General features: G+C 41.9%; 1 protein-coding gene across 1 annotated transcript; it reads right to left on the bottom strand.

The window, feature by feature from the left end:
* Positions 1-1,864: 1,864 nt before the first annotated feature.
* TECTB (tectorin beta) lies at positions 1,865-12,327 on the bottom strand. Its single transcript, XM_063133251.1, has 9 exons — positions 12,252-12,327; positions 10,226-10,416; positions 8,851-8,993; positions 8,675-8,747; positions 5,995-6,098; positions 5,818-5,901; positions 5,121-5,283; positions 2,996-3,069; positions 1,865-1,904 (listed from the first exon to the last, which is right to left on the bottom strand). Exons 1-9 carry the CDS (start codon positions 12,325-12,327, stop codon positions 1,865-1,867), a joined length of 948 nt encoding a protein of 315 aa, XP_062989321.1.
* Between the last annotated feature and the right edge of the window lie 13,066 nt (positions 12,328-25,393).

The raw sequence follows: 25,393 nt of genomic DNA, 5'->3' as shown, positions 1-25,393 counted from the left end.
TACCCAGATGAATTTTAAACCTAAGAATTTTAAGATGCTATGATTGTTATTTTAATATTGTATTGGTTTTATATGCCCTTTTAACTAATTTTATGTATTATATTTTATTTAATGTTGTTCTCTGCCTCGATTCAAAGGGAGAGCCAGGTAATAAATAATTTATTATTATTATTATTATTATTATTATTATTAATGTTATACATGCCCTTTCAGAAGTAAACACCATTGTGTTCAATAGGGCATACTCCCAGGTAAGTGGATATAGGATTGCAGCCTAACCCCCTCCCCCTGTTTTTTTTAAACATTAAATCAGGAATGTAGTGATTCCAGGTGAAATTGAAAGTTTAATTATTTTATGATATAACTGTAACTGATTTTATATTAATGTTCAGTATTATATTAGTAATGTAGTCTATTAGTATTCTGATGATTACAAGCTACTTTGATTTACCATAGGCAAGTAAAGGCAGCACATGTAAAATTAATTAATATGTCAATTCTGTTTATGATTGAAGAGCATCTTCTGGGGCATTTCTCTTTATTTTGGCTGAAGTGGGCCAGTCCCCCTACTTCACCCAGAAAATATGTGCCCCCTTTTTGGAATACCTCTGTACCAACACATCCATCAGCACACCCACATTTTTTGCACCTGTATTGCAGGGCAGGAATTCTGATTCATGTGGAGACCAGCTATTAGGTAAGACACTAAGAGGGCTCTGAAATAATGAGAGAACAATGGCTTTGATCATGACCAAATGCCATATATTCATCACACACACATACACACACTGTATTATCCACCAACACTGAACAGGTCATGCAAACATGTCAGAAAGTTCTGATTCTGAACTGCGAAGGTTCAGGCAGAGATTTGGCCTGTGAATCACCTCAGATCACTGTCCAAACGAAGGGACAGCAAGATGACCAGCTGGATCTGCAAGTACATCTTGAACATGAACGTCTGAGAGAAAGTCATGTGATAACGTTAGACTTCTATCTAAGGTTGTAGGTGAGGCCTGTTCTTTTGTTTTGAGGGACAAAGGAACTGAGTTTGCTGCTGCTCCTTACCACAGACTGGCTTTTGCTTTGCCTGGTTCTCTAGCACTTGCACTATTCACTTGAGTCAATGACTAGAGACGATTCTGACTAAGGATGTGCAGATTTTGTTAAATCTGTGTTTTGCAGATTATCAGGCATCTTTTGTTATATCTTCCGCTCATTGATGATATTGTGTTTTTTAAACCAGAGTTTTGTTCTGCTATTGCGAATTTGTTAAAGCGAATTAGCACAAATCCAACAAACAGTATTATGTGGAACAAGGTCAGCATCAAGGGAAGGCATGATTGGGCACCTGCTGAGGGCCAATACCCCAGCAGGAGTCCACTAATTTGGGTCCCCTTTGCAATCTGCTTGTCAGCTGCCTCTCACTCTGACCCAGACCACAGTGGTGGTGAGAAGTAGAAGTAGATACCACTGTCTACTTGCTCACTGCCTTCCTGCCTGTCAAGCAAGCAAGTGGTAGCAATGATGAGAAAGAGGATGAGGAGCGAGAGCAGCTGGTGACAATGGTGGTGGTGAGTAGGTAGACTCACTGACAGAAGTGATCCCGTTGAGGGTGTCATATTCAAGTGCACACACACCCAAACCTGGAGCTGGCACTGTTCATGCCCCATAAAGTGACTAAGGAAAATATAATGTCTAGGAAAGCAATTCAGTAATTTATGTAATTTAAATAAATTCGTAATTTGAAATTATTGTAATTCTGGCATCATTCAGCTACAATAAAATAATTTGCTACATGGCATTTTCATCGATGCTGACAAAATCACTTGAATAACAAGTAGCCAGGGTAAGTTTAATGTTTTTAACTTTTACCTGAAAGTATGTAATTCTTGGATAACCCTCTACCTGTGTGAAATAAGAAAAGACATTTTCACAGGAGATATTTTAAGCTGTGAAAAAAATGCAATAATGGGATTACTGATACAGGGCCACAAATAACATTTCAAAATACATAGCCCATTCTGAAAAGTTGGATTTTATTATTTATTTCATTTCAAAAACTATATATTTGAACTGGCTTACTGCCATAATTAAAATCATCAACACATACTAATAAAATCAATAAGAACAAAATTGCAAACCAGTAAAATATCCATATAAGCAGAAATTAAGTACCCACCTCAACTGATCTCTACTCCCAAATGCCTTTTTGAATAAGAAATTATTGTAATTCCTTCTGAAAGCCATCTGAAAATTTATAGCCTCACCTCCTCCAGGAAACCATTCCACTCTGTTAGTTGCCCTCATCAACTATCTGTTCCACTTTGCAACAAGGACCTTGACGGAGCTGCCTTTAAGATTTACTGCAGTATCCCTCAGAGTATTCCAGAATCCATCTGAACCTATAAGTGTGTGATGGTGGGTCATCCCAATAGGCTCCCTATTGTATGGATGTGTTTTTACCTCCAGTTTTTACCTCAATCAGATAATAAACTGAACTTGAAGAGGATCTAACTCAAGACTTTCTCAGGGCATTAGAATGTTGGCCAGTAGAAAAAGTATATCCAACATTTGTCCTGCTGCATATATGGCAACCATTACAATTTGCAGACCATAAGTTTTGGGACAGCAAGGAGGCATTGGCATGGGTATTGAAATCCCAGTGTTGACAGCCTTCAGTCTCACTGGTCTGTATAAACCAAATTGTTTGGCTACCTTAGTACTAGATAGAGAATTGCTGATTTCATACATCCGTTTTGTGCCCTTAGTGTTCATTAGGCCAAATGACTTTACTGAATTTGGAGCTGTTTTACCTTCCAAACTGAATGTGGAGGCTAATAAAGCTACAAATCTCATGTTCCCCAGAGTGTATTTTCCTCTGCCTCCTGATTCAGGACTAGATGAGCCCTTGTTTTGATCTAGCATAGCATTTCTTATGTTCTTATGTTGCTGTCTTGCAATGGGATACCCTAATCCTAAATAGAGCTGTTACTTACTGTTCACAGTGAGTTCAGCCATTAAAACACCACCAGTTTGCTCCATACGTTGACTCCGTTTTGCACACGCCTTAAAGTAGCAATGAGAATAATTTAATTGATAAATAACATTGATAATTGCTTGATAATTTATTTATTTATTTATTTATTTATTGCATTTTTATACCTCCCAATAGCTGAAGCTCCCTGGGCAGTTTACAAAAATAATGTTTGCCCAAAGGTATACATTGTGCCTAGCCATAGAACTGAAACACATACTGAACAAAGGCATGTTTTTTTCTTATAGATCTACCATACAAATGGAAATTCTCTCACTCCCCCACCCCCAGTTTAATATAAACTCTTGAGTCTTGGTGCAACTACCCAGTGGAGGAAAAATAAGGTCCAAACAGTCTGATACTAGGTGTATTTAGTCAGAAGTAAGTCCTACTATGTTCACTGAAACTTACTTCTAGGTAAGTGTGCAGAGATCATAGCCTAAATCACAACTTATTGGAAATGGAAGCAAGAGCCAAAATAATGCTAAGGGTCTATACAGACCTGTAGTCTTGTCACATTTCATTTCACTTTTGTAACAGAAGAGCAAGAGTTACCTCTTCAAAGCAAGGTTTAAACACATGGTTCTGGGGGCCAGGGAAGTATAATTCCAGCTCAAAGCAAGAATCTGACATGGTGAAGGACCAAGAGATGTATGGTGCGTAAAAGAATATCACATGATTCCTTTCTGCAAGGTTAATGCATTATAGTAGAAGAAAGGATGCAGTTTCCATTTTTAAATGATTTAATGCTATGCATGTTTCCAGCTCCAGTTCTTCCATGTTTCTGATGAAACAAGATGCCTCCTCCATCCACCACTTCTCCAATGGGGTACTCAGCAGCCCAGTCAATAGTGTCAGCAATAAGACAAGATTTGGATTTTTGATGGTTGCTCCACTCAAGTAGGCATTAAGACAAATTTTAAGGAATTCAGCACAACTTATAAAGGTACTCAGACAGGATAAATGTTTGATCTATCACCAGGGGGTGATGTATTATTCAGAATCAAGGATATCAAATATGATATCAAGGATATAAAATATATAACTTGCTTTCAGCTTCTCCAAATTGTATATGCATGTGCTGATCAACTACAATTAGATACATGAACAAGCAGGGGGAGGAACATGTGGCCTTCCAGATGTCGTTGGACTGCAACTCCCATCATCCCTAGCCAGCATAGCCAATGGAGGGTCACATGTTCCCCATCCCAGTACACCATGGGTATATAGACCAGGAATGTGCATATGAAGATATCATAACTGCTTTCCACGTAGAATTTTTATAAAATGGTGCCTCAGCCTAGGTATCAAATTCAGACTTACTTGACTGATTTTTATGTACATAGGGCAGCATAGTTGCATACATTGCTACAGGGTGAACATGTGGCCCTCCAAATATTGAACTGCAACTCACATCAAGCCAAACCTTTACAAAAAAAAAAAAAGGTAAGGATGCAAACAAATGCAAGAAATCAGAAGTAGAAAACAATGGTTGTGCTCACTAGGAGGAGCTAGAGCACAACTGTTGTTTTCTACTTCCCATTTCTTGCATTTATTTGTATCCTTACCCTTTTTTTTTAAGGTTTGGCTTGATGTGAGTTGCAGTTCAATATTTGGAGGGCCACATGTTCACTATCCCTGCTCTAAGAGACCAGGGCAGCATATGTGAAGTTAATTCCATATTATCTTCACAATAATACTGAGAAGTGGGCTGGGCTAAGAGAGAATGACTGGCCGATGGAGCTTTAAAACTGAGCCGGGATTGGAATCATGGTATCACCCACCCACCCACGCACCTGCTGTCCCCATGTACCAGTCCAAGTCTTTCAGCTTGTCTGATCCCCTAAGGGCTTAAGATACCTTCTGGTATAAATCATATATACCGCCCAGAGAGCTTCAGCTATGGGGCGGTATATAAATACAATAAATAAATAAATAAAATGAGAAATGCCTTTAAAGAAAGCTATTTAACATTGAAAGGCTGGATCAAGTTTCTATATCTACACTTTAATGAGCCCTCAGGAATATGGATCCAATTTTTGCAGTTGAAGCTTCGTGGTTTACTGCTCCACAAAGAACTTACCACAGGGCAGGAGAACTTCTCACTGTCACAAACATGTGTCTCACAGTGCAGCCACACCTTGGAAAGTTTGGGAATATTCCGGAACCGAAATGCATTAAATTGGAAGGTGGCTCGGCTGTCTTTCCCATTTTCATGTACTAAAATGGAATCATCTGATGCACACCTGAATCACAAAATATGTGGGAGCATTAGAATGAGAAGAAGCACCAGGTGTTCCCTCTTTTGCTATCTTTTTAACCACAATTGCTATCTTTTGCTATCTTTTTTGACCACAATTGCTTTCATCCTGGCTATTACAGGGACACAACAGGGGACATATGATAAACACAGGACATCTGAATGTCAGGTTTATGTTTGTAATAAAAGACAGCAACAGGACAAAACTGAAAGTGTCTTTCTGGTTCATTAAAATCACTAGTAATATTTCATAGTCTCAGAAAGCACATCTGCCATGTGATGTTGGATCAACACTTTCTCAAACCACAACACACTCCTATACCAACCACACATACAAAATTGCACTAATGTTACTGGTAACTTAACATTAATAGAACAGTCCTTCAGGTGAGACTACATCCAACCAAACGATGCTATGATTAACTACAAGGTAGCCTGTGCATCTTAAGTTATGCTTGCCTAGTGGGGTTCCCTCTCATGTGGATAATGCTTTTTTAGACACACTCACAAAATTACCTACCCCTTAGTTATCAGAGGCCACTGAATTGGATAGAAATATTCTGATGAGGGGGTTGCCCAACAATTGGTCAGCACAACTTTAAATCTGGGGGAGACAGACAGAACCGTGATGAAGAATGATATTTTCTGTGATAATTTCACACAGGAATTGATTGATTGATTGATGTAACAGCCATACCTGTTACTTAAGCCTTTTGCTTCTACTCCAGAAAATACATCTGAACCAATTTCGGAAGTTTCAACTGTGAAGGGAGCTTCCTTCTTGCTTGAAAACTTGGCATTCTAAGACAGAAGGTGGTACAATAAGTTAATAATGTAACATGGGCACAGGTCCAGCCCAAGACATTTTGCTGCCTGAGGCAAAGCAACAAATAGTACACCACTTCCAGTCAAGGTATATACACCTAAGGCCAGTCAAGTGTTGTTGTTGTTGTTGTTGTTGTTGTTGTTTTTAAAAAATCTTACCTATATCCTGCCTGTTCACTAACAACAATGCTCAAGGTGGCTATTTGGGCACACATGGCAGAAAATCCCACAAGCAGCTCTCTCCATCCTAAGCAGTAAAAAAATTACCACGATAGTACATTTAAATAGCAAATAATACCCCAATGTATTATGATACCCCAAGCCCTGGGGTATCATACTTTCATGATACCCCAAGCCCTGCCTAATGGTTGTACTGGCTTTGTACAGGGCCAGCCCAAGACATTTTGTGGAACAGCAAACGGTGTTCTTCTCCCTCTTTTTCAGTCAATGACACATGGGACACAAAGCTGGGCACGTCATTTTGGCATCTGAGGCAGAAAATCCCACAACCCCTTCTCCCTAATAGCAAGTCCTATGATAAAAATGAATTAAATAAGTTTGATTCTCTTTTGTGATAGCCAAAATCTGCTCCCTAAGGTGGCCCCTTCACTCACCCTAATAGGAGGGCTGGCACTAGTCATATATAATTCATTCATTCTATCTGGTGGAATTTATATGTTCAACTCTATTTATCCTCATACCACAGACAGGTTAAGTTTTATAAACAGTCTGCTAATAGTCTTTTGCTTAGGATGTGTTGATACAAGGAATATAAACACAAATGCAGTGCAGTTTAAGTAACATTCTATTACTGTGGGGTCATGGGAAAACATCAGTCAGCTGAACCTTGGAGATAATCTCTGTCAGAGTATCTTCATGTCTGGCCTCTTCAGTTATTCATGGTAAAATCTAGGCCATTCTCTGTTCGGAATTTGATGGGGTGTGAAAAGAGATTTGGGGTTGATTTCTGTTCAAGATATTTGTGTTCACACATAGCAAATCCTGAAAGGTGGGGGGTACAACTTTCTATTAAGAATCTTCTGCAACAGGAACAAACATCAGAAATCAAATACAAAGCAGAATCAAGATCCCCAGAGAATGCTAAGTGTCTTCTACTTTCAGAGGACAGCTAGGTAAATTTCAAGAGGAATGAAAGGTACTCTATGTGTAGAGAAAAGAAAAAATACACATGGCCCTTTGTTTCCAGCTTTCAGGAGTGTTTAATGGCTTCTTACACTAATGGAAGATATTGAAGCATGATGCAATAGTTATGTCACACTTTAAAAATGCAAATATATTAAGACAATGTAAGACATATAATGAAGATGTACTCTGCATAGCACATGGCTGTGTTGCTATATAGTAACAAAAATCACTTCAGTTAAACTGTCAGAGAAGAAAAGAAGGGTCTTAGTGCTGGATTTATTGTCATTTGCACTGCTGCAAGTGTTGAATTAACATAAATTCTAATCAATGCAGTGACTTTACATAAATAGTTGTTGCGCTGCAAGGTGGATACTCATAATGTGAGATAGGAGTCTTATAAAAGAAAACTTTAAAGTCTACATGGCTGCTGTCATGCCCCAAACTGTGGATCGAGCTTACAGTGCAGATTATACGTATATGTCCTTCATCACTTAGTGACTACAACATGAAGTGATATCACACAATGGCCTAATCTATACCAAGCAGGATATTGCACTATGAAAGCGGTATATAAGAGGCAGGAGCAGGAGGCAGGAAGTGGTATGAAAGCAGTATATGGTCTGTGTCAATGGGCCCCGAAAGTTGTCAGTGCACTTCAATGTCACTATAAAGCAGTAATGTAGCTCCTGCCCTTTAAATACCGCTTTCATACCACTTTCATAGTGCAATATCCTGCTTGGTATAGATTAGGCCAATGAATTCTACAGAGTTTAACTTCACATTTCCACGAACCCCATAGGTAGCTTCCTTCTGTGAATGGAAGAAGTCCTTCCATTTGTGTAAAAGGTTTGGATCCAGCAGGAGCAACCAAGAACTGAAGTGGAGAAGAGGTGATTTTTGCTGATTCTCCCTGCAGCCACCCTACACTATTCTGCACCCTACACTGCAACCATTCCCACACTATTCTGGATGGTCCCTAAAGAGAAGATTTTCAGGGTGGCAGGGGACTGCAGGGTGCAGGAGGAACCAAGGTTCAAGACCTCCCCATTCCAGAAGCAGAACTGAGCTCATGGACCTCTCAACCCAGCTGAATTCTTTGGAATGAAAACAATATGGAATATTGGCTGAGAATTATCAATTATAAGCTATCAAGTGATGAAACATCATATACATCAGCCCTTGTGCACCTATTAGAAGCCTTAGAAACATTATTAGGACATACTCATTTCCATAGCCCACAGTACACTGAAAATTAGCAGAATATTTATGTTTCATTTACATTTGGTGTAATAAAGGCAGCTGCCCATGAAGCTACACGTTTTGAAGATGTTACAAAATGGCTTCTTCGCTTTGCTGTTGCACCCCTGAGAAATCTATGGTGGAAACAGTGGGCATGCAATACTTACAGTATAGAAGTTGAGGGACAATTGACTTTCAAATGAACCAGCGCTGCCATTCTTCACATGGACTGTTGCCACTCTAAAAGAGGCAGAAAATGCCACATGACTGAATCATACATTATTGAAAGTAGAGTGAGGCATATTCTAGAAGATGAAGTTCCATTGGCTGGAGGCAGAGTTACCTTTGGTCAAAGGCAGCATGGTTCACCAGATAGTTTGCATGGTATGTGCATGTAAACGAGTAGTTCACAGGCTGGCTCTTGACAATCACAGAGGTGTCGTTGGAGACGATGGAGTTATAGAAATGATAGATTGGGTTTTTAAACTGCAACAGTGGGAAGACAGAGGGGTAAATTTCTACACCACAAATGCAATTTTGGTGTTAAGCGTTCATGTCAATAGTTCAATTCTAAATTTCTGGAAGAGTAGACACATGTCTTTACATCTTACCATGATGCAGCAAGAGAGAAGCACAAACTGATCCATCTGATGAACTGGATTTTTGCATACAAATGGTCATGATCAATAAACGAGTTAGTCATTAAGGTGCCACAAGTCCCCCCACTCCCCTTTCTTTTTACTCAAAATGTTACATTTCTGGGCTGGTTCACACACTTACCTGACTTATGACTGAATGGTGGAACAATAAGCATGTGCTACCCTCTACTACATCCCTAAGGGGGAAAGACTGCACTAATTGGGCAGCCACATATGTGGGCCTCTGCATAGAATGTCTACCTCACTTGTTATCTTAAGTTTATGGCACAAGGAATGGCTTGCTGCTCCACATGCAAAGAGGATCTCTGGCTGAGCAAACCAGCCTGGAATCCACTCAGAGGCAGTGTTAGCTCCAGGTTTTGGGGACCATTTTTGGGCCAGATGTTTGCTATAGGCTCTCCAGTTCACCGCATTCAGCAGGTTCTCTTGAGTCTCTGTGGAGCATTTTCAGGACGCTGGAGGGGCTTATGTGGGAAGGAAGGGATGGGGAAGTCCACTTCTATTAGTGCAGCTGATCCAGCCTAAATCTGGATCCAAACTTTGTGACAAAGTAAGGTTGACAAAAACATAGGAGCGCTATTTATTATAATATGTGTGTGCTCACTGTAAATACAGAGTAATTAGTTCTGTATATGCTATAAGTTAGCGTTGAGTGAAAGATCTGTTCTTGCAACTGAGGTAAGGGAGCTTGTTAAAGGTGGCAGTTCTTGGAAGCAAGTTCTAGTTTGTGGAAGCAAGAAGTTCATTAATTCAGAAGGAGATGGATTGTGCTAGGGTACTCCTGAAATTAGCTGGACATCTGGCTGTGTCAAGGGAAATTGTTCCTGAAGCCTACCTATGTTATGGTAGTGCTCCTTGGGTCAGGTTCAGGTCTGAATAGAGTTCAAATTTCACAGATACAAGACTCTAAAAAAATGGCAAAGCCATAGCTTTTCAAATTAATATTTAAAAGGTGTGATACAACCTTATGAAAGACATCAAAGGACTTTGGTTCAAACATATTTATACATAATTACCATAAAATCTAGGAAAGGAAATGCTCATCTTCTGTCTACTTACATCTGATTGAGTTCCACAGTATGATTTATTTTTTGGTGACAAATCTGGGATTGTAAACTGGTAATATCCTGAATCATGGACTCCATTGTAGCAAATCCCTCCAAGAGCCAACTGATTAACTTCCCATCCATAAGGACATTCGGGGATTTTTGTAATTATGGTTTTAGGATAACAATACACCAAAATTACATCTAAAAGTAAAAGAAAGGAAAAGTATAGTTATGGTTATGTGATTAAGATATGCACATTGCGGATGTTTGTAAGTATCATAGTTCCCACGGGTGCTATCCTGAATATTCAGTCTCAGTATTTCCCATAATTATAATTCAAATGGAGAGGGGGGAAAGTAACAGGGCCATAGGTGATACATTAATCCACCTTCATGTTAGCCCTTAGATTCTATTATTTGAGCTCCAGTGCAATGCTGAGGTGAGTAAAGTCAGTAGAAAAATCCAAAGGAACCATGACCTCATCACAATCTACCTTAGTCAGACTATAAGAGTCACCCTGGACAGAGTAGATGGTTTGGATCATGGAGAACTAAATTGGCCATTTCTTCTTGCATTAGGTGATGAGACTCTTGCCTATAAAAGCTCATGCTACAAAAAGTGTTTAAGGTGTCACAAGCTCGCTGTTGTGATGTTTATTCTTGAACTAACTGACTGGTGTCAGGATGAGTCCTGGTTTCCCTGGAGTGGACACCGAATTGAACTTGGAGGCTGAAGATCAGCCAAGACAGGAAGCAGGGGAGGAAATTCTCTAAGGCCTTAGCTAGACCTAAGGTTTATCCTGGGATTGTCTCAGGGTCATCCCTGTTCATGTAAATGACACACAGGATATCCTGGGAGCAGACAGGGACGATCCTGGGATAAGCCTTAGGTCTAGCTAAGGCCTAAGACTCTCCAGAAAGGAGGAAACTTCCCAAGAGCTTATTGAACAGGAGGCCAGGCTCAGAAATCATCTTCCCTGCCCCAGGAACCCTGGCCACAGCTAGACCTAAGGTTTATCCTGGGATCATCCAGGGTTCGCCCCTGCCTGAGCACTGGATCCCCTGTGTGTCACCTAGATGAACAGATTTGATCCCTGGACGATCCAGGGATAAACCTTAGGTCTAGTTATGGCCTCAGTCTTTGTTGGATGGGGAAGGAGCATTGAAATTGACAGATCTGAGTCTACCGCAATGTCAAGTGGGCAGAGTTGAGAGGAGGTGGGAGGCAGTTCACCAGACTAGTGACATGGCAAAAGTTGCAGCTTGAAGATCCTCCTTGAAGGAGTAGTCTGGTAAAAGCCTGTTGGGCATGGCGGGAAACCATCCATTTAGTTAATAGGCAACTGCCTTACTTTGTTAGTCTTAAGCTTAGAGGTTAGCTTCTAGCATTAACACTCTCTTCAGGTTGAAGAGGTGTTTATTTACTGGATAAAGATTTTGTGGATTGCACAGCAGACTTCTTTATTGTCTCACATCTTGGTGGGAGGCTTGGAATCATGACAGCTAGCCTTGGACTAATCACTGTTTCACAGGCTTAATTCCATCATGCAAAATATGGAATAATAGGACTTGTTTCACAGTGATGCTGAGGAGGAAAAACCACATCCTCCATGCAATAGGTGCTAGAGGAGGAGGAAAAGCAGCAGCAGGAGGAGGATAAGCACCACCACCACTGGCAAACCATAGTCTGGGTCTGTTAAAAGTTAATCACTTGTGTGTGAGAGAGAGGGGGGAAAGCTAACTGATTTTGGTAGAAAAGAATTAAGAATGTGAAATAAACAGAACCTAAATTAAACTTCAACTAGTTACTTCATCTATGAACTAACATTAATTTATATTTTTCATTGTCTCTGGTTGGCTAGGGGAAAATGTTTATCTTCTAGATTTAAGATTCCGTAATGCATATTTTCATGAATGTGTTGTGGTGAATGTTTCTGTGCAAGACCTATACTTTCTTGCTAAATATAGTCAGCTATTTTATTGCAAGCTCATATTAATTGAACATATAAGTAGATCTTTAAAATGAAGTCATTTTACCTGCTTTATTTGGACTGCAAGGGACTGCAATTCCTCGAGACAAGATGACCCACAGAAGAAAAGCAACCATCATCATTTCTCCCAAGGGTATATAAATACTAACGAAAATAGAAGTTGTTTTTCACCAAAATGCTGCCAAATCTTGAAAAGAATCCACTGCCTTACTTGCATCAAACCTGTTTAAAATGCCTGCAAATTGCCAGCAGAATATGAAATATGAAATCTTCCACTCATTATTTATTTATTTATTTATTACGCTTATATACCACCCCCATAGCCAGAGCTCTCTGGGCGGTTTACAGAAAGTTAATAAAGTTAAGTGTTGTTAAGAGCAATTGTTAAGGATCATTCCAAATACAAACTAGAATCTATTTGGTTTAAAAACATTTCTTAAATTTTTACATTTTTAAAAATCTAAGAACAGATCTGTATCATGACAAGTGAAATAGGTGCTTTACTTTTTTCTTTAAAAACACACCCTTGTGGATATATATATATATATATATATATATATATTAAAAAAGAAGTAAATGGGATAAAAAGGGTGCTGGAGGAGGAGAAATTCAAGAGCAAGGAGGAGGAGGGGGTTAGAAAGAGAGTTTGGAAAGTGGAAATTTGATGGAAAGGGGAAAGATCTGATGGAAGAAAGGAGAAAATCAGAATTATAAAAAAAATTGTATGTTCATCAAATTGAATTGTAATTTCTATAATTAGTTAGATATTTTTTAAAAAATGTATCCATATATTATTTTATACTAGTTTATTAATCTTGTAAATCGAAATTCTAATACAAATAATTATTCAACAGCTTTAGTATTTCTAGACATGAATCATGAGGTCACCTGTTTTAGAACCACTCATAAGATATTATCTATAATGCTATTAATTTCATAGTAGAAGCTTTAGATCACTAATCTTAATGAAATCACTCATTACATAGTGAGTGTCATTTTAGCATTATCATTTAATATTTTAGCATTATCTATGCATCTAAGATTTTTAATCTATAATTTCTTAAAAAAAGATTCCAAACACATATTTCATTAGTTATACATTCCTGTTTAAAATCATATATCTGTGTTCAGGAAGATGGTTAAAGAGCATCATACATACAGCAAAGGAACAAGGTTGCAGATCAAGGTATTCATGCTCCCTATTCAAAATGAAACAGTGTGTATCTGCTTTTCGCAAGATGTCTTTTCAAATAGAACCAGCTGCGATTATCTTTGCTTTATATAGGCCATCTTGTAAAAGGAGCTTCTGCATATTCAGCCTTCATTTTCCCATGGGGGAAAAGCAGCGGGTGGGGTGTGCGTAACAGGTTGGATGATTCCCTTTTCTACAACAAGTGTACAGTTTCAAGTTTTTCAGTTCATGCTTTAGTTTTCTAAAGTTAGCTTTAGTTTTCTAAAGTTGAAATAGGCTCACATTTTAAAAATAAAAATATGCATTATTTCCCCACTTAATATTTAAACAGAATTCTGATTTTTGCAGCTGCCTCAGATTTTCTTTCATTATTTTATTAAAAGGCTCTTACAATATCCCCCCCCCCCCCGAAATCTATGGCATTTCTGAACAGCATTAACATGTGAACTCTTTTCAGATTTGTGGACTGGCTGGCCAAATTTCAGGCATATTTCTGCAACCATAAAGTCTAGAAATGTAAATGAAATTTGAGATTCTCCTAATCTTTCCAGGAAGTCTAACTATTTTTTTCTTTTTATGGGACACCTACATTCTCTCCATGAGGTAACTTGACTGGTTATATTTAAATTCAAAGTAACAATTAATATTTCTTTGAGATTATAACCATTTTAAATGTTAATTTTATAATTGTCAAAGGAAACAAAATTTCCAAAGTCTCATTATAAGTAGGCTTTAGATACACGATACCCCTCTTAGGTGAAACCTATTAACCAGAGTGATCCACAATACAATTTCTGCTACAGTGCAGAGTTGTCTGGAGATGTTTTTATTTGCATAAGAAACAAGAACCTCACAAAATGTACTTAGGCGAAACAACATTTGATATTTGTATCAATACAGGGTGAGGTCTCTGGGGAGGTTTGTATTTCTTTCAACAGTTGCAAATAAAAAAGAGCATTCATTAAATAGCAAGTTATACTGTAAATGCTAATTGCACTCCCCAAGAGAACCTCCTTTAGATTCAGCAGATTGCAAAACCTTAACTACAGGAGTATCTATAAAGATCTCTACAAAAAGTGAATAAATGGCTTCTTTTGATCCTTGCCCCAAAAAGCTTTTTGGGAAATACCTTTTCAATTTTTCTTTGTTGTGTCTGCCACTACTCAGAGAGTTGTGTTATCGTTTGCTGTTTGTTTGTTACAAGATGGCAGCCAAGGTGTACAGAGTGAAAATAATATTGTGACATTTTTTGCAGGACGGCACAATTAGTGTTCTAGACTACAGCAGCAAAATAAGGGATAGCTCTTCATAGCTATATCCTCACGTCAACATGGGCCAACATAGCATCAAAAGGTCTTCTAATGATGTCATGCTATTTACTCTTTCTAGCTATTTCATATAGTGGGATAACTAACATGTTACATGGAAACTGCTGTTACTCAGTTGTTACTAATGGAGGCCAGTGTCTCCAATGTCAGTGGGGCATGAATCCACTCCAGGTTTCAGTCAGAATTCTAAAGGATCTATCCAAGGTGATTCTGAGCAGGGCCAGCCCTCCTGTGGGTCGGAGTGAATCACTAGCCACAGGCAGATCAGGAAGGGCAGTGGCTCACTGGTGCCACACGCTGGCTGCTACCACACACCACCAAGGCCAATGCCTTCCTCTGAGGACTCTTTGGAGCAAGGCATCAGGGTAGGTGAGCACTCTGGAGAGCTCTGCTGACTGCTGTCCTTCTGTGGCAAATGCCACAGCAGAAAAGCGACTGGCAGGACTGTATAGAGCAGCCAGCTCAATGCCCTGCATTGAACATTGATGGGGGAGGCAGCCTCACAGGAAGGGGGAGGGGAGCAGGTGGCAGTAAATGCCTCACTTCAGGCCGCAGGGCATCTTGCATCACTCCTTAGTATTTTCAGTTATGCTCTGCATCAAGTCACACATTTTCATTTCCATAGAACACAGACACAGCTTTTTATGTAACCAAAAGCCATTGAACAGGGGCAACTTGGCCAGGTATGACAATTAGCGGAGAAAGACTCTGTTAGTTTGTGACAATAAAGAGAAGCTATTTCGAGGCCTCTGCTGCCGCCATATCTGCGGCACCCTTCCAGTGCTACTGGGACTAAGTCCAGCAGAGAAATACAACAAGAGCAATGGTTTTGATGCCAGGGCAGACAGCCAATCTGAGAAAATCTGTCAGACTAATGAATGGCACAAAGGAGCCATTTTTCTTTCTTTTCTCAACTAAAAATTCTTCCTCTCTGATGAGCAGAAGTTTCAGTGAAGATAGTAATAGCTTATAATAAAGCTAGGTAGTAGTGCCCCTGTTTGTTATACTTGTCAAACACCATTTAAAGAACCATAATGAATGATATTTCATGATAATAAAGCAATAAGTGTCTTGAGCTTGGTATCATGCACATAGCAGTATTATTTCAAGATGGTTGCCTGCCTCTAATGTATATTCACATACACACCTGCCCTCACCCCCCCCCATTCTGAAATACCAAAAAACTCTTTTGATATACTGGGTAATCCATGCTTTGCATATACAGAACTGAGAGGACCATCCTGGGGGCCATGTTATTTCTATTCCATGGGATGCTCTGGAGTAGGGTGACCATATGAAAAGGAGGACAGGGCTCCAGTATCTTTAACAGTTGCATAGAAAAGGGAATTGCAGCTGGTGTTATTTGTATATAGAGAGAACCTGGTGAAATTCCCTCTTCATCACAACAGTTAAAGTGCAGGAGCTATACTAGAGTGACCAGATACAGGAGCCCTGTACTGCTTTGCATATGGCTAGGGTGACCATATGGAAAGGAGGACAGGGCTCCTGCATCTTTAACAGTTGCATAGAAAAGGGAATTTCAGCAGGTATCATTTGTATGCATGCAGCACCTGGTGAAATTCCCTCTTCATCACAACAGTTAAAGTGCAGGAGCTATACTAGAGTGACCAGATATATAAGAAGGCAGGGCACCTGCAGCTTCATCTGTTGTGATGATGAGGAAATTTCACCAGTTTCCCCATATATACAAATGACACCTGCTGCAATTCCCTTTTCTATGCAACTGTTAAAGATACAGGAGCCCTGTCCTCCTTTTCATATGGTCACCCTACTCTGGAGTATGTCCAGGTAAACCAGAGTGGGGTTTTCCCCCTGTTTGTTTTGTTTTTTGTTTTTGCTAACTTCCTTCCTTGGAACGCCATCTAAGAAAGAACAAGAACAACAAAAAATCTACCCATAATAGGAAAAAAAGGTATATCTCAATAGTGGTTTCTAATTCAGTGAGCAGGGATTGCTCCAATTTTACTGAAGGAGATTTTTTCTGCTTTCCCAGGAGCCTTTGGCTGCTCTTGTAATAACAGAACTTGTACCAGCAACTTAAAAGATCAGAGCAATTTAGGCTGCAATTGCAGGCACATCTTCTATAACGCAAGTCCTATTGGATTCAATGGAACTTATTTAGGATCATGGACTCCAATTCACACAATCCCCAGCCAGCATAGTCAATTGTAAGGGAAATGGGAGTTGTAGCCCAAGAGCATCTGGAGAAGAACATGCTCCTGCATCGTCCATTGACAATTATTGATGGCAAAAAGGCTGGCAATAATGCAACCACACCACAGTCAAACCACACCCATGCCTTGCCTGGAAACACAGGGTACGCCAGCTGAGCTGAACATTCCAGGTGGATTAATGTTGCAAAAGTGCAGCAGCTGTGGCCTAGTTGGCTTTATAAAGTCTCTCTGCCTGACATGGGTGGAAGGGATGGTGTCAGCATTTTGGATGCTCTTTGGGAGAATAGCAGGAAACCAAACAAATGAGCTGGACTCTATTAAGATCCTGTAGCATGTGGGATTTTGGGAGTGAGAAAGAAATCACTTTCCCTATCGTGACTACTGATCAAAAGAGAGAGAAAACTAATCCCTTACACATGGCTTGTAGGACATTTTGTTGAACCTAAAGAATTATAGGAGTGCAATTTCTTTCTCTTCCACTCTACCAATGATCTACAGAGGTCATGGTGGTGGTGGGAATCCTCCCCCTCTTCCTCCTCCTCTGAAAATCAAGAAAAGAGGTAGTATTACTAGTTCTTTCTAGTATTTTATGTGACTCATACTGTGTGTGTGTGTGTATGGAAGTAAGAACTGCCCATAGAAGGCAATAGAGAAATCAAAGTTTTTAATATAGCTGAGATTGGGCACAAATGTATCTACTTGACCTCCACGCCAAAATGGAAGGGGAAACCCCCTAAATCCAACTCTGTAAGGACTGAGCATGCTCAGTGGGCATGAAAAGCTCGCTGACTCTTGGAGAGAGAAAATAAAGGGAAACTGTGGGTTTGAAAAGGGGGGATGTCATGGAGTTGCTGAAAAGAAGTGTTAATTTTGTTGCAGCGCTCCAGTTGTTTCTTAGCTTTCTAGTTCAAGTCCTCCCATGCTCAGGCTGATGTAGCCAAAACCATACAACCCATACACAAGAGGCAGGTATCAGCAGACCCAAGGTTTTTAGAAGTATAATGGTGCAAAGGTTTACAGAGTAATGTAAACCTTTGCACCATTAGGGAGAAATTGAGGATTTCAATGTAGCAACTACTCTTCATTTCTACATAAGGCTTTTCACTGCACATTTACTGGGGCTTCAGATTCCTGATTCTTTTATCAGCTCCTTTACATGTTTATTTTTTCCTGGGGTGTTTCTTTCGCTGCCTTTCTATGTGGTCCATTACAAAACTACTAGGCAGTGATGTGGAATAGCAGAACTGTGCAAATACACAAGGCTTCTCTCGTTAGAAGAAAATCTGTGATAATGGTTGCAAAGCATGAGATGCACTCGAGGATGACAATGTCATGTAAAGGATCTGCAAATTACCATGACAGAAGAATCACGAGCGCACAATAACAGCTTTGTGTAGGAAGGCTCCACACCTCTTGCCTATCTGCTGTACATGATGTACCTTTCCATGCCCTTCAATGGAGCAGAAACGGAGTTTGGCCTCACTAGGAGTCTTTATGTAATTTCCAAAAGTTCCAAAAGACAAGTGAGTGTTCATTTCGTTATCTCCAGGTGCATACATATTTAAGTTTTGCTTTAGTTTGTGGTTTACACATTGAATTCAGAATAAAGAGAATACCGGCTGTCTTTTAAAATGCCTTCCCAACCCATATAAATTTAAATATTAGTGTAGTTATTCAGTGCATTGAAAGCAATCCAAAGAGCTTTCTTCTTATATCAGCATTTTTATGAAATGTAAACATTAAGCTTTGCACCCATCCATAAATTGCTACTGATTACACCAAAGCATCTGGCAACTATCTTTGTTTTCTTAGATTTTTTCCAAGCCACACAATTCTTCTCAAAGATTTCTCTAGACCTACTTTCCTTGAAACACTGTAACCATGATCCTTCTCTTGCTCCAGTTTTTTAAACTTTGCAATTTTCAACCCTGCTGATAACATCGCGGCTGAGACAGTCTCTTGTTGTTTTGGGCCTGATAAATTTATTACTTTCTTGCCTGCTTCTGTGAAACCACACATCCATCAGTGGCAATCTCAAGTAAAACAGCTTTTGTTGTGCTTGATTAGCACCCGTTCCCCACACCGTTTAATAGTCCCTTCCTTTACAAAAGTACAGTCATTACAGTTACGTATACTTAGCCTGTGATCCTATACCCGCTTACCAGGGAGGAAGTCCAACAACTGGGGCTTACTTCTGAGTAGACATGTACAAGACTGCACTCGCCTAGAATTTATTCCATGTTTTCTTCTTTCTGAGAACTCTAGCCTTACGCTATATTTCACAAATTGTTTTTATTTACAAATGTTACTCATTAAGGGAGAAAGGATGGGAGACAAGGGTCAGTCCTCAGTCCTGCTATCTCCATAACAGTGCTACCCATTCAGTTAAAAAAAGCATTTTTCCAAAGACGCTTTGTCTCCTAACCTCATTTACTATCCAAAAGCTCTGGAGGGCACAGGGTTGGGGAAGGCTGTCTTGAGATACGTTTGTTCATGACTTTTGTTCCTCAACCTCTCCCACTCTCAACTCTCCCAAAGTCTCCTGTTCTCATAAACAAAGCCACTCATTGTCCCTTGCAACCCCTTATGTCCCAAAGTGCTGCCAACACCCTCTCTTCGTTCTAACCTCTCTTCAATACTTTCATTTTCCATTAGGACTTTAGTTTAATCTCATAATCCCTAACATTTATTTATTTATTTATTACATTTCTATACCGCCCAATAGCTGGAGCTCTCTGGGCAGTTCACAAAAATTAAAAACATTCAAAGTATAAAACAACAGTATAAAACCATAATATAAAATACAATAAAAAAGCTCAACCAGATAAAAACAGCAGCAATTCAAAATTACAAATTTAAAACACCAAGTTAAAATTTATTTATAGACTGTTAAAATGCTGGGAGAATAAAAACGTCTTCACCTGGCATCTAAAAGCATATAATGTAGGTGCCAAGCGAACCTCCTTAGGGAGCTCATTCCACAGCCGAGGTGCCACAGCAGAGAAGGCCCTCCTCCTAGTAGCCACCTGCCTCACTTCCTTTGGATTCATCCCATCCCTGAGCACTTGCTCATATTCAGCACTTGTTAACTTGTTCCTTTCTTTCTTCCACACCCTTGACCTTACCCCTATTGACATTGTGAGTTCTTTGAGGCAGGAATCTATCCAGTTTGCTGTGTTACTCCAGCCCACAGGCTTAATTTATTTATTTATTTATTTATTTATTTATTACATTTTTATACCGCCCAATAGCCGAAGCTCTCTGGGCGGTTCACAAAAATTAAAATCATCATAAAACAACCAACAAGTTAAAAATACAAATACAAAATACAATATAAAAAAAGCACAACCAGGATAAAACCATGCAGCAAAATTGATATAAGGTTAAAATACAGAGTTAAAACAGTATAATTTAAATTTAAGTTAAAATTAAGTGTTAAAATACTGAGTGAATAAAAAGGTCTTCAGCTGGCGACGAAAGGAGTACAGTGTAGGCGCCAGGCGGACCTCTCTGGGGAGCTCATTCCACAACCGGGGTGCCACAGCGGAGAAAGCCCTCCTCCTAGTAGCCACCTGCCTCACTTCCTTTGGCAGGGGCTCACGGAGAAGGGCCCCTGTAGATGATCTTAAGGTCCGGGTAGGTACATATGGGAGGAGGCGTTCCTTCAAATAACCTGGCCCCAAACCGTTTAGGGCTTTAAATGTCAATACCAGCACTTTGAATCGGGCCCGGACCTGGACTGGCAGCCAATGAAGTTGTAAAAGGACTGGCGTAATGTGATCTCGCCAGCCAGTCCCTGTTAGTAAACGGGCTGCCCTGTTTTGTACCAGCTGAAGCTTCCGGACCGTTTTCAAAGGCAGCCCCACGTATAACGCATTGCAGTAATCCAAACGAGAGGTTATCAGAGCATGGATAACTGTAGCTAGGCTATCACTGTCCAGATAAGGGCGCAGTTGGTATATCAGCCTAAGCTGATAAAAGGTGCTCTTTGCCACTGAGTTCACCTGTGCCTCAAGTGACAGTTCTGGATCGAAGAGCACCCCCAAACTACGGACCCGATCCTTTAGGGAGAGTGCAACCCCGTCCAGGACAGGGCAAACATCACCTCGCCGGACAAATGAACCACCCGCTAACAGTACCTCCGTCTTGTCTGGATTGAGTCTCAGTTTGTTAGCCCTCATCCAGTCCATTACCGTGCCCAGGCACTGGTTCAGAACAGTCACTGCCTCACCTGGGTTTGATGAAAAGGAAAGGTAGAGCTGGGTGTCATCCGCATATTGATGACACCTCAGTCCACATCTCCGGATAACCTCCCCCAGCAGCTTCATGTATATGTTAAACAGCATAGGGGATAAAATAGAGCCCTGCGGAACCCCATGGCTTAGGAGCCACGGCACAGAGCAATAATCCCCCAGCACCACCTTCTGGAATCGGCCATCCAAGTAGGAGCGGAACCACTGCAACGCAGTACCTCCAACTCCCAGTTCAGACAACCTATCCAGAAGGATACCATGGTCGATGGTATCGAAGGCCGCTGAGAGGTCCAGGAGAACCAACAGGGTCGCACTCCCCCTGTCTCTCTCCCGACAGAGGTCATCCCACAGGGCGACCAAGGCAGTTTCTGTTCCAAAACCAGGCCTGAAACCCGATTGAAATGGATCTAGATAATCCGTTTCATTCAAGAGTGCCTGGAGTTGTCCTGCAACCACCCGCTCAAGCACCTTGCCCAGGAAAGGGATATTAGCCACCGGCCTGTAGTTGTTTACATCTTCCGGGTCCAGATTAGGCTTCTTCAGGAGTGGTCTAATTACCGCCTCTTTTAAAGAGGCCGGCACCACTCCCTCTCTCAAGGAGGCATTTACAACCTCCTGGACCCAGCCGGCGATCCCCTCCTTATTTGATGTAATGAGCCACGAGGGGCAAGGGTCAAGCACACAGGTGGTCGACCGGACTTGGCCAAGCACCTTGTCCACATCCTCGGGCCTCAATAACTGAAACTCATCCAATAAAACTGAGCCGGACGGCGCTCTGAACGCCTCTACTAGTGGTGCTGCATTAAGTGTGGTGTCCAATTCATGACGAATCTGAGCGACTTTATCTTCAAAGTGCCGTGCAAACTCGTCACAGCGTGCTACCGAGGGTTCAACTATCTCACGCCCTGGCCCAGAGTGTAACAGGCCACGAACCACTCGGAAAAGCTCCGCCGGACGACACCGAGAAGACGCAATGCTGGTGGAAAAGAACTGCCTCTTTGCCACCCTCACCGCCACAGAGTAGGCTCGATAGTGAGCTCTAGCCCGTGTTCGATCAGACCCAGCACGAGTTTTCCTCCACCTGCGTTCTAGCCGTCTCCCCTCTTGCTTCATCGCCCTCAGCTCAGATGTATACCAAGGAGCTGACCGGGCTCTGCTCAGAGGGAGAGGACGCTTGGGCGCGATCGTGTCAACCGCCCGAGTCATCTCTGCATTCCACAGAGCGACCTGGGCTTCGACAGGAGCACCGGCCATATCAGCAGGAAAATCCCCCAGAGCCCTCTGGAATCCATCGGAGTCCATTAGCCTCCGGGGGCGGACCATTTTAATAGGGCCCCCACCCTTGCAGAGGGGAAAGGCCGCCGAGAGTCTAAACCTCAGTAGGAAGTGATCCGACCATGACAAGGGGGTAGATGTTAGTTCCCCCACTTCCAGATCACCATCCTCCTGTCCAGTCGAGAAAACCAGATCAAGTGTGTGTCCCTTTGCATGTGTTGGGCCGATGACATGTTGAGACAGCCCCATGGTTGTCATGGCAGCCATGAAGTCCTGAGCCGCTCCGGATACAGCAGCCTCGGCATGGAAGTTGAGATCCCCCAGAACCACCATCCTGGGGGTCCTCAACACCAGGTCCGAGACAACCTCCGTCAGCTCAGGCAGGGAGACTGTTGGGCAGCGGGGTGGACGGTACACCAGCAGAATCCCTAATCTGTCTCGAGTACCCAACACACAGTACAAACACTCCAGACCAGCACTCGACTGAACAGGAAGCCTAGAGAGGGAGATTGTATTCCTATAGACCACGGCAACCCCCCCTCCCCGGCCCTCGAGTCTGTGCTGGTGCTGCACCGAGTACCCAGGAGGGCAGAGCTGGGTGAGAGCAACCCCACCCAGTTCACCCACCCAGGTCTCAGTGATGCATACCAGGTCAGCCCCCTCATCCACAATCAAATCATGGATGAGGGAGATTTTATTCTGGACTGACCTGGCGTTCAGCAGCAGCACCACCAGACCCGAGAGCAAGCTGATATGGCCACCAGGAACTATCCGGTTGGGGTAGGAACCAGAAGAGGGAATAGCTGTAAGGAATCTATCCCCTCTTCTCCTCATCTGGCCTGTTCCTCCCCTAGCACCATACCTCCCCCTACCCGTGACCACAGTTATGTGGGCATCCCCGTATCCCCCAGAGCTCCCCAGGCACATATTAAAAAGTAATTAAAATGTATTTTACAATTTGCTGCTGGTTGGCTGGTTGGAGATCTTGCAGGTACAGTAGTATGGTCTCTCCTATGTGCGCCGCAAAGTGCGGCGCCAAGTGCGCACTCGGCGCCGCACTCTGCGCGTCGCCGAGGCGCGCGCCGAGGCGCAGCCTCTGGCAGGCTGCAGATGTACCTGTTAGGGAGAGGTGGAGCACTCAGTCAGCTGACGCCCAGCAGGTGAGGGGAGAGACTGCAGAGGGAAGCCCCAGCAGTCCCTGTTCTTCTTTCCCCCCCCACCAGCCAAACACACCCCACCTTCCCAGCCTCTGGCAGGCTGCAGATGTACCCTTGCTGAATCAAACCGAAGTACCACGTCTTTCCATCCAACAGTAGCCTTGGATTGCCCTTTAGAAGTTTAAAATACCCGAACCTGATGAACAACTCCATCTGAACAAATTCTAGAATATCGAGGGAACTATGATGTGAAATATTCACATTTTGTTCTCAATATAGAAAAAAAATGTTTCCGAGGTAGGTGAAGAGTCACATTAGCAATCTATTTTGAATGACAAAAAAAGTTGCACGGTGGGGCAGATATTAGCAAGAAGCAATCTGAGCTCTATTTTTCTTCAGGTTGGAGCCGGCCTCTTTCAGTGAGAGCTTTTGTCCTCAGCCCATTGAGGGCCCTGCCCACTCCGTAAGACTTCACCCCCTGGCTTAGAAGCCATCTGGAGCTTGGGGAAGAGATGGAGAGAGGAATCTCATTGTTATCTCCTATCACAGATAAGAGATAACAAAGTGATTCCTTTACTTAGTGTGACTCCCAATTGGAAGGAGGAGTGGTATGCTAGGTTCTTCACCTGCCCCATGACCTCCATAATGGGGAAATCATGGGGCAGGCAAAGCTGCCCTGACAGGGATTGTAGATTGGGATTGTTCCTCCAAACCACATCTCAGTTGAGGTGGCTTTGCTGCATGTCAGTGTTTAGCTTTGCCTGGGCAGCTTTGCTGTGCACAGTCTGGGAAACCTGGTGCTTGGGCCTGTGACCCAGTGACAGCATTGGGTGTGGCCACACCCCCTTGGTGTGCTGGCATCAAGGGACAGTCCTCCCTGATAACAGCAGGTCTATGGAAGGCTGGATGGGTGGGTGGTCATCTGCCCCCCCTCTAAAGTAACACACTGATGGCTGTATATAGCTAAATTAACAAGTTCAATAACAGCAACAATAGTTTTCTTGAGCTCAGTTGGTGGCCCAATGGAAGTCTCACTCAGGCAGAAAATACAACATGGCTACCTGATATAGCAGCCACTAATGACCTAGTAGAGTGACATCACCTAGGCATGCCATGGATACAGCATCACAACAGTGCTACAGTTTACTGCCATTGGGAGATATATTGGGTAATGGGAGAACGCCTATGATCTTCGCAACACTGGAGGCTGAAAGCTGATGTGAATGGGTTGAAAGGGTGAAAAGGGAGAGAAATTATCAGTGAGAGAGGAAAGTATGGCCTGGAGGAAATGACTCCGGAATCAGTTCTTTCCATGCCACAAATTCTACCAGATTGAATACAAGATTGTTTTAGCTATTCCTTGAAGGTATAGTCAGTTGCCTCTGAGAAAGAGTCTAATGACTCAAAATGTGTTGGAATTTAATATATTGTTCACAATGGAGGTTTGAGGCCTCTCCTTTCCTTTGTTCCAAGCCATCGCTAGCCCCAGCAATCCAGACAGGTAGACCTGGAAAAGAGGAGCTCTGGAAAGGATCTCATTTGAGCCACTATGACCTACAACCTTATTCTAGGGCTGCAGCCAAAATGCAGCCCTTAGAATGCTCTTTTCTAATCCATGGTATACACTTTATGTGAGTTGCTATTGTTGCTTAAACTCCAGCCTTTTCAATAAGATAGTGGGTGGAATCCAACTTTGCACGAGTGAGTCCTGCATCTCCTTTAACCCGCCGCACCTGCCCCAGAGGGTTCCCACAGCTTTGTGTGTGGGGTGTGTGTGTGTGTGTCAGG

This window comes from Elgaria multicarinata, chromosome 8, assembly GCF_023053635.1.
Source record: "Elgaria multicarinata webbii isolate HBS135686 ecotype San Diego chromosome 8, rElgMul1.1.pri, whole genome shotgun sequence".
Lineage (NCBI taxonomy): Eukaryota > Metazoa > Chordata > Lepidosauria > Squamata > Anguidae > Elgaria > Elgaria multicarinata.
This window is presented reverse-complemented; position numbering and strand designations above follow the sequence as displayed.

What these genes read in the sequence shown, in the direction of transcription:
- TECTB (XM_063133251.1), bottom strand. Translation starts at nt 12,327, where the DNA reads ATGATGATGGTTGCTTTTCTTCTGTGGGTCATCTTGTCTCGAGGAATT. An exon ending in CATGCTGCCTTTGACCAAAG is followed by an intron (nt 8,748 to 8,850) that starts GTAACTCTGCCT and finishes TGCCTCTTTTAG; the next exon opens with AGTGGCAACAGTCCATGTGA. An exon ending in TGTCCCTCAACTTCTATACT is followed by an intron (nt 6,099 to 8,674) that starts GTAAGTATTGCA and finishes CTTCTGTCTTAG; the next exon opens with AATGCCAAGTTTTCAAGCAA.